The sequence below is a fragment of the Phragmites australis genome, chromosome 20, assembly GCF_958298935.1.
Source record: "Phragmites australis chromosome 20, lpPhrAust1.1, whole genome shotgun sequence".
Lineage (NCBI taxonomy): Eukaryota > Viridiplantae > Streptophyta > Magnoliopsida > Poales > Poaceae > Phragmites > Phragmites australis.
Window position 1 is genome coordinate 2,912,382 of NC_084940.1, and position 9,993 is coordinate 2,922,374.

The 9,993-nt window shown below is 47.4% G+C and overlaps 1 protein-coding gene across 1 annotated transcript; it reads right to left on the reverse strand.

The window, feature by feature from the left end:
* Positions 1 to 2,491: 2,491 nt before the first annotated feature.
* Positions 2,492 to 3,609, reverse strand: LOC133901991 (photosystem I reaction center subunit III, chloroplastic). Its single transcript, XM_062343553.1, has 2 exons — positions 2,780 to 3,609; positions 2,492 to 2,655 (listed from the first exon to the last, which is right to left on the reverse strand). Exon 1 carries the CDS (start codon positions 3,492 to 3,494, stop codon positions 2,805 to 2,807), a length of 690 nt encoding a protein of 229 aa, XP_062199537.1. The 5' UTR covers positions 3,495 to 3,609; the 3' UTR covers positions 2,492 to 2,655; positions 2,780 to 2,804.
* Between the last annotated feature and the right edge of the window lie 6,384 nt (positions 3,610 to 9,993).

Genomic DNA, 9,993 nt, shown 5'->3' on the forward strand with positions numbered 1-9,993 from the left:
CTTGTCCCTATTTTAAGTTAAAAACAGATATTTAAACTATTTTATTTTAAACTACAATCTCAAAATCTATGGTGAAGCTTAGAAACTAAATTTCTGCCGAACAAATCCTCTATCTCGGTATCTACCTTTTGGCACTTCGATGTGCAGTAGTGCAATATGACTGTCAGTCTGACTGACTGATAGGTGTACTCTTTGTTCCAGAGAATTCATAACAATTAGTTCATGTGACACAAACAACAAGAAATTAACCAACATTAGCCAAGATGGGCACCAGAAAGTTAGCTCTTCACGTGCAGTAGCATGCACTAGCATTTGACACGATCTTGACTCGTAGTTGGCCTGAACCTCAACAAGCACAAATAGATACGCTACAATATGCCGTGAACACAGAGCCACCACACTCTACACTGTTCTCTCCCGGCGTCCGATCTCCTAACCCACTCGCATTTGCCAGCGAATTGACGTGCCGTGCCGAGATCATGAGCAGCAGCGTGGCATCCGCTTCCTCCTCTCCTCCTCCGACGCCGCCGTCGCCGCTGCCGGTCAGCGTCGGGCCGGGGCTCCAGAGGTACGCGTTCACGCCGTCCCCGTCCCCCTCGCCGCCTTTCTCTCCACCGGGCGGCTCCTCGCCGCTGCTACGGGTGGTGCGCTCGGAGCCGAAGCTGCTGCACTCGGCGTTCTCCATGGACACGTTTGCTCGAGAACCGTCGCGCCGACAACCTACGAGGCGGTTTGATCTCGGAGCGTGGTAACTAAAGAAACCGTGAACACTAGTGCTATTCTGTGTCTAGATTAATGGTTGGTTTAGGGAAGTCTAATCAAGTATGTTTGTGTTGGTTGCAGTTTGAAGTGGCTCCTAATTATTGCGTGCTGCTGCTGCTGTCCTTCCAAGTTGTAAGAGCTTGAGATAACAGGAAAGATCGGATGACTCAGTATGCCAAAACTTAATTCCTCACATGTCAAGGAATATACCACAAATAGTCCAGTGATCAAATATTAGATAAGTGTACTACTGTAACATATAAAGCACTCTTGACAACGATCACACCCGACTGGGAGAGCTTCAGCTCTAAAATCCATATACAATTTAGAGTTTATATAGGATAAAATAAAGTGGTTTAAATATATGTTTTTATATAAAATAAAAACAAGATGTCTTAACAAAGACTTTCAATTTTTCTACAGCTCTAGCTTAAGAATTTATGGAGCTAGAGATGACCAACTCTAAGAATTCTTGAAGTTAAACTCTACCAAACAGATCCATCCACTCTAGAAATGTAATCCTGCATATTAACAAACATTGATGACTTAAACAAGATTAAATTGGAAACTATTATATTTCTTTTGCGTACTATATAGGAGGATCAAGGTTATGTACGAAGAGGAAGTAAATTTTTTGTACCCATTGATTGTCCAATACTAAATGAAAGACATGTGAAACGCATTATATTAATACATATGGAACATTTGCAATTTGATCTAGTTCATCAGGCCAAGATGAGTTAGAAGATCAAATTCTTTTGAACAATTTTTAAAAGTTGACCATGACACTTGTACTATTTTTCTACACCATCGGACCAACATAAAAAGAAGTGAGATAGAGACTTATTTGCTTTCAAAAAAGGACATAGATGATTATAAATTAAAAACTTATCATGCTGGTGCAAAATCAGGAAATGACATAATGGACATGAGGGATGGGATGGTGCCGAACTTCCGGTGTTCGGTGGTGAGATGTTGCTCCATCATGAGCGAGATGGCTCTAGCACCGGCATGGGCAGCGGGCACGCTTGTGCATGACCGCTTGGGCGATCATCAAGTTGCTGTGTGTGGGTTGCCTGCTGTGATATCGAGGACTCCTTTTACTTTTCTCACAATTAACGTGCACCAGCTCATACATCAATTTCGTCGCTATATGATGTTTTTCATATGAATTTCTGTCATATGTCAGATTAATCTATACTGAAAAGCTACTCACTGCTATAGGCTCACCGTAAGGTCTATTGGACTGATCACTGTTATAGAGGACAAATGAGCTATTCTATCGCGGAAATATCCCCCCCCCCCCGCGCCCGCCCTATGGCACTCCCTGGATATGGATCCGAAGCGGTGGCTATAGCTCACCGAAAAGCTCATTTGTAGTTATAGTACATACCGAACAATATACCTTCTTACAAGATATTAGGGCTATACCTTCCCAATAAGCTGTTGTGCTATAATATTGTAGAATCGAGCAGGTTTCCACTTGTGCTACCAGCAAGTTTCCAGTGCTCCGGACATGTAAAATATGCTTAGGCTACTTTCAGGCTGAGTGGCAGACCTTAGCTGTATTGAACACCGAAACCAAAACTTGTCTGTGCTGATAAACTTATGAACCGACAACTCCATCGATCTTTCTCTTCAGTTGAGTCTCTTTGTTTGATGCCAAAACACGAAATTGCGAACCTGTGTATCTCTTCAATGACGAAGGCATGGAATTGCAACGAATGCATCATGAAATTGTTCTCAAGAATTTTCAACACGGTGAATACACACAAGAGAGCGGTACAGTTATACAAGGCTTCAGTTTCTTAAATACAACAGAGATTCCATTCCTTCATAATCCTATCAGCTCCTACACCAAAAGCCATCTTCCCCGACTGCCCAAGTGTGCAGCTGCAAAACCACAAACAAGAACACAAGGCAGTGGCACATCAATCTTCCATTAATCGTCAACTAATTGAGCCTAGCTTGAGACAACAAACAATGATACTCTGTGCATGAGCCATTGGATGCTTACCTAGCCACCAGCCATGCATGGGCATTTAGTAGTAGCCGATGTCGGCGTCGTCGACGACGAGGTCTCCATTGATGAGCTCGCGGTAGGCGGCCACAGGCCAGATGAAGCCCCTGGGGAGGAGCCGCGTGGCGAGCTCGACGTCGATGATGATCTCCCTCATGGCGGGCTTCTTCTCGCCGCGGATGGCGATGAGGTAGCTCCTGCCGACCCATCCGATCCAGCCGGCGATGTAGAGGAAGAGCAGGCCAGGGGTGATGAACTCGCCCCAGTGCCGCTGGTCGCCGCTGACGATGAGGTGCGGCAGGCCGTCAGCGCCGCAGAGAAGGCCGAACTTGCCGTAGTTCTCGAACCGGCGCTTGGTCTTCTCGATGGTAGCGTTGATGGCGAGCGCGGGGGCGGAGTCGGGAGCGTACTTCTTGAGCGACGCGTTGAGCTTCTTGAGCGAGTTCTTCTCGCGCTTGGCGAACGCTTTGGACTCCTTGCACGGGGTCAGGCCCGCGATGTCGGCGGCCGCGGGAGGAGGGGAGGTGGCCGCGGAGGAAAGGAGCACCGACGACAGCGCGAGCGCGGCCGAGAAGGTCTTGACGGACGCGGCGAGCGAGGCACTGTTGCCGCCTTCGTTGCCGGAGGCGGAGCAGGACACGGAGAAGCGCGCGCGCGGGAGGCGCGGCTTGGCGGCGAAGGCGGCCGTGGAGGAGGCTGCGAGGGCGGCCATCTCTGCTGCTGCTGCGTCCGGCGGGCGCGCGCGCGAGGCGTGGAACTAAAGAGAAAGAAACGAGCTTGAGATCAGGCGGGCCGGTGTGCGCGATCAGAAGGAGACGCGCGGGGTGACGGGAGGGGATAAAGGGGCGCAGCGCGAGAGGGTGACACGCGGATAAGGGGGCGTGAGGTGCGCGCCGCGGATTGGCGCGGAGGAATCCGGCGTGGCCGGGGCGCGGGCGGGAAGATTTTGTGGGGGCTACGGGCTTGTGGTTGGGGGCGAGGCGGCTGCTGCTGCGGTAGGGGGAAAGGCAGCTTCACATTGGAGGTGTGAAAACATGAAATATCTTGTGTGTTAATTTATTTCATGTGATATCTATTTATCTATTGATTTTTTTTATTTTTTATAATTTTTATATATATCTTTTATATGAATCATAATGTAAATGAACAATGTAAGTGTCCATAAGGGGCTAGTTGAATTTTCATTTCCTGCAGCAGGGGTTGATTTTGGGGTTGTGTCTTGTGTTTGTCAGAAATAAATTCTATATAGTGGTGCTGCAAATGCATCTCGTGTAGCATCACCTGAATGGCTATCACTTGTTCTTAACATGGATCTCAACGTGGTGATTAGATTCACTCAACGCAAATCATATATATTAAGTAATAAGCACATCCATATTTATCTGTTCAACTTGCCATATGCTGCTGTGGTGATTGCCGATGAGGTGGTCTACACGATTCACGCTGTTGCTGCCCTCCTCTTCCCCGTCGACTCAGCCACCGCCAAGGTCAAGGGCGCCGACATGTGCACCAAGTTCGCATGACCGATAATTTATCTTGCCCTCTGTCCCCGACGGGATCTACTCCCTCCCACCCTAGATTTTTCCATGTGATTTTGCTATGGTTGGTGCTTCCGTGTTGTTATTTTTGCAGTACTTAGGGTTTAAGTTTGTGAATTTTATGATGTTATCACGTAAGAGAGATTGATCATGTACGAGAAATTCTTTTAAACCCCGTGTCGTTCCCAAGGGCGGCACGGGTGGCCCCCAAGGCACCCCGCCACCCACCAGCCTCTCTCCTCCCCTTTCACCTCACCGCTGCTTGAGCGGACCATCGAAAGCCCGGCAACCGCAAGGATGGCGACGGCGGGGCTAACCCTCTGGATCGCAGCGGCACACGGGCGTCGCAGCGTTGGACGCGGGGCGATGGCAGCGGCAAAGTTTCTGTGGTGGCCATGAGGACGGAGGCCATTTCCGGTGCCTCCATAACCGGATCTAGAGTCCCCACGGCGAATCCAGCAGGGGATGAGCTCAGTCCTAAAGGGGACGGTAGGTGACAACGAGGCGGCGAGCATGGCAGCGCGCTGCCACAAGGCACACAACGACATTGGGGCCACAACATGCGCCCACGATGGCGACGATGGAGGGTGATGGTGATGGGCGACGACTAAGCGGTGCGCACGACAATGTGCGGCGATGGTCGTGCGCTTCGGGCGGCCGGGAGGTGCGGCACCAGAGTGCGGGGACATCTCGGCGGTGCGAACGTGGGGCTGCTATGGTGAAAGGGGAGCAGACAAGCACGGTTTGGTTGGTGGATGGCTGCCGCGGGCATTAAGGGGGCCGGCTCACCAGCAGCGTGGGACAACGTCCTTGACAACGTGAGGCGTCGGCGACGGTGATGGCCACTTGCTCGTGGTGGAGGCCATGGTGGGTGACAGGCCAGTGGTGGTAGTCCGCGAATCTTCGCAGCAGAGGGGATGGGAAGGCTCCGGGCGAAAGCCTAGCTCGGTATTTCGTCGGTGCTGACAACGGTGACGCTCTCGGACGCCGCTCTCCTCTATGGGGGCGTTATTGTGGGGCCTCCCCCACTCAACCTACGGGACTCTTTAGGTGAAAGCTTTGTCCAATTCCTGGACGGGCACAACGGCGTCTTGGCATCACTTCCTCTTTGGAAGTGTCACATTGAAGGTCCCGCACTATTGTTGGGGGTTGGTCAGTCACAGGGCTAGGACGTTCGACAAGGCCTCTGCCCCCTCAGAACCACCTCATGCTTCGCAGTGGACGGAGCTTGTTGAGTGATGTCAGAGCTGCTTCATCGTGGGGTGCAACGAAGCTCGGTAATGATGACATGTGGCAAGCTCATTCTCACTGGTGTTGGTGGTAGCTGTGTATCTGGGTGTGATGACAAGGAGGTAGAGGCTGAGGTCCGCCATGGGACATCGGAGCTGCTTTGTCACTTCTGACATGCCTGGCAACGATGACTCATATTGGGCTCTGTTGTTTGTAGGTTGTTGGTGAGTGGTGAGTCACCCTAGGTAGTCGTCTCGGCCTTTTTTTGTCGATGTCAGGGTTTTTCGCCGGTTTTCATTCTAATAAATTATGTGGTTGTAAGATTTTTAGGTCCGGTTTCTCTCACAAACTGCGTCAACTCTATTCTTGTTTAGTGAATTGCAGGAACTCCCTGCCCTTTTCGAAGGTTCTTCGGAAAAAAGTTTGATATGCAATCTGGAGCTGCTGATGTATGCTATGCATGCGGCGTTGGTCGGGGATTAGGTCTTGCAATTGTTGCGTAGAAGGATGAATTTGAGTCAAATATCTATGAACATATGCATATGCATTCAAGATGCAAGTCAGCAATGTCCACTAAAATGATGATGCTAGTCCTTCCGATATCTGTTTTGAGTTATTCTTACACTGTATGAATTGCCGCCCTTGAATAGTCAGCATGAGGAAAAAAGAAGAGTCAAATCATTATTTACCCAAATTCCTCTCTCATCCTCTCCCTTATTATCACCAATTATTCAAAGTTCTACATGGTTACATATCTGTTTTGGCTTCAACCAATATTTCTTATTAATACTTTCACAGTAATCTTTTATGCTTTAGGCGTCTAAACTGATAGCATTGTTACCCCTAGATATAGCAAAGTCACAATCAGCAATGATTAAAAACGACTACCTGCTTGATAGTCGTATTGGTGTTCTCTTTGCTGGCAATTACGACGTACTTATAGTTCTCATGGTATGAGGAAATATACTGCACCAGCCCATTTGCAAAATCTCTAGCACGCTCCTGAAAAGCCTTCTGACGTCGCTTTGGGATGATCCCATCCTAACTTATCCTCCAACCAAACACTACCTAAAAGTCTCCTATACAGTTCTGTTACAGTACTTATTGGAGTATCATAATCTCAATCATAAGTATCCTTACCAATAGATCATGTGCTTCTTATCTTCAATGCATATAAAACAATCATGCTTTAACATAAATTATGCTCAAGAAGTACCTAGTTGTGTTGTGAGTACACCATACCATATTCAGATATACTGCTCATACTTCTTTAAATCTTTAATACTTGTTCAGAATTACAAACACTATAAAATTTGTTCTTTATCTTTTACAAAGTACAATAGTTGCTCTTAGATCAATATTTCTTTGTTAATCCTATATATATGATTAATTAGGGATTAGCTAGTCTGAAGATGTATGTATCCTATCATGAGGCTCCTGGTCTAGAGTCTCGTACAATCTTACCATATAAGTCTTTACCTTGATGTTTACAATGCACTTCGGAGCAATAGCTACAGTATATTTTACTTTTGACAAAAAGTAAATGCGAATTGGTACCTTGCATGCAAAATTACAAGGTACTACAGAAGATAAAGGGCGTACCAGTGGAGAGCGAACACTCATCCTGTTGAGAAGGCCAATGTGAATGCCTGGAGCAAAAGGATTAAGAAAATCTGTATCACTCTCTAATGGTTGACTATTATATAGATAACCCTGTTTGGGGAATCTGCTTAGGCTCCTTCGAGAAAATGTAGCCATAATTTATTAGCAAATTTTGGGCATACTGATCATTACAGAGCATGTTAAACAGACCTGCACGCTAAGATACATGGTTACAAATTGACTAGACATAATATCATGAGAAATTCTGTTCTTTACCTGAGCCTTCAGTTTCCTATGCCTTCTTTGTACATGCTCCAGGCCATCGATGGAACTACCCTGCTCTGCCGCACAAGATGGTTGCAGAAGGAGCCATTGTTAGAGCATGTACAACAGGTGCTTAGAGAAGTTGCTTATAAAAAAAAATCTTTTTTCTCAACTGAAGCACTAACAAGATAATTAATTATATTTAAACACATATAGTCTTTGTTAGTATTAAAAACTATAATTTTTATGTAGATACTTAATACTTTCTTTTTTTAAACACTTAGCTATAAGCATCTAGCATTGTTCATACCCTTATATGAGAAGTTGATGTTTCCAGGCTTGTGCCCAGAGAGCAAGGCTGCGACCCAAGGCCCTTGTTGTGATCCCTTCACCGCAAATGCCGCCGTTGTGGAATGTTTGGTGAATGGTGAGCTCTGCAATAGAAATAGATCTCCGTGTATGAGAAAAATAATTAACGGAAACACGATTTGAGGAATTTTGCTTGTACACTGCTCTGCCGCATCGTAGCGCGGGTACGCGCTTTAACCACTAAATACACCCATATATGTATGTATTATTCCTCTCAAGATTTAACCTCAAGAAAATAATAGCACTCGTGTCAGATCTAGAACTCAAATTGAGTGGACAAGTTACACCATAAGGACCGCTCAATTCGCAATTATTGGCTTGTTTTTGTTACCACCCTCCCCCCACTTTGTTTTTTTTTCTACGGGGAAAGGGAATATATTACTCAAGGCCCATGGTTATACAATCATCATGAACTAGCCTAGTTACAAATTCTGCTGAATGCCCTATCCAGGTTATGGACTTGCCATAAATTCTGGCATAATTCGCTAGCTCATGGCTCACCTTATTCTGGCAACGATTGATTTTCCTAAATACCACATCCCTTCCATTGGCGCGTAATCTCCTTACCACCCTCCCCCCACTTTGATTGATGGAACATTCAGCTTGGGGATGCTAGGCAAAATTATATCTCACATATTTAACTAGAAATCTTCCTGATTATCCCGGTAGTTAGCTGACATATTTCCAAATACCTACCCTTAAACTGTGACCCTCCCCATTCCCCAACTAACTTTCCAAATACCAAAACTGTTAACACCACCATTGTTCAATAGAGAACAGTTGACTAGCTACCTGGACCTTTCGGTAGTTTTGTTCTTGCTCTGTCGATCGATTGATGCTGCTTAAAAAACGATTCGGTTCTTAGATCCGGCCGCGACCACTTTTACAATCAGATTTGAGCTGCTCAGAAGAAAAGAATCAAGACTGAGCAAAACCAACCCACCGAACCAAATGGGTGGCAAGGCGATCACACGCCTTTTCTCGTCGTCTTTACAGAGGAATCTAAGCAATTGCCAACGGAATGAACAAAGAAACGTGGCCACAAGAGCTGTTCAGAATCCGAAAAGATTCCCGAAAACCAAAAACACGTGTGTACTACGTGTTTCTTTTTCCATTAGCAAAATTTGACATGTTTCTTTCCATTAGCAAAATCAAAGACGCATAAGCCCAACTCCATAACACGAGTCGACGGTCATCTGGAATTGGAAAGCAACTAGTATACAGGTCCAACGTCGAACGACGGGAAATACAAAACCGTATAGGCTTATACACACGATTTATCCCAATCGTCTATTTCTTTCATCCGATACTTATTCATCTTTTGATTCTTCTCATCTATCACCTTAACTTGTCTTATTATAACCTAAATTCTATCATGATCCATACATCTTTACCGATTAACCAATTTCTCGACGCTGGGTTGTTCCTAAAGTTATGATTTTTTTCATCTATTTTTTCAGTATAAATCTCAATATAAATAAACGGAATTGATAAACCACGTGCGCGTGATAACAAGTGAAAAGTATGTTTCTATCCAACGACCTTGGTTCTTGACTCGCACACCAACCCGCCCGTCCTTCCCACGGTCAACACACACCGAACTACGCTACCACCGTCCATATATGCATGCGCTCACACGGCTTCCTTCCCTCCCTTTCCATGGCGCGCGGCGCCAACCGTTCCACGCTCTTGACATCAGCAAACGCGTCAGGCTCCACCCGCCACCGACCGACCGACCGACGGCCACTGCACGTACGAGGAAGGCGCGGCACCACCACCTCTATAAGGTGAGGCGCGGCACCAGCCGATCCTTGTCGAGCTCGCACAAACTCACGTACATTTCAGCCAAAAACACACGCGCCGCCCACGTACGCACACACCTCGCCTGTTCGGTTCTTGGAGGACGACGCGGCAGCCAGGCTAGCTTGCAGTGATCGAGCGGGTGATGGGTTCCTCGACGACGCGGCGCGCGGCTCCCGCCGTGCTCGTGATGGTCCTTCTTGTTGCTGGCCGCGTGAGCGCTGCCGACGCCGCGAGGCCGGCGCCAGGGAGCGGTGGGAGGGGCGGGGAGGAGGCCACGCCGGCGTGCCTGACGATGTACCCGGCGCGCGGTGGTGGAGAAGGCGACGGAGACGGTGGAGATACTCATGGCGAGGCTGCCGGCCGGGCCCAGCCCCAAGGGGCCCGGTCACTAGCCAAGCTAGCGAG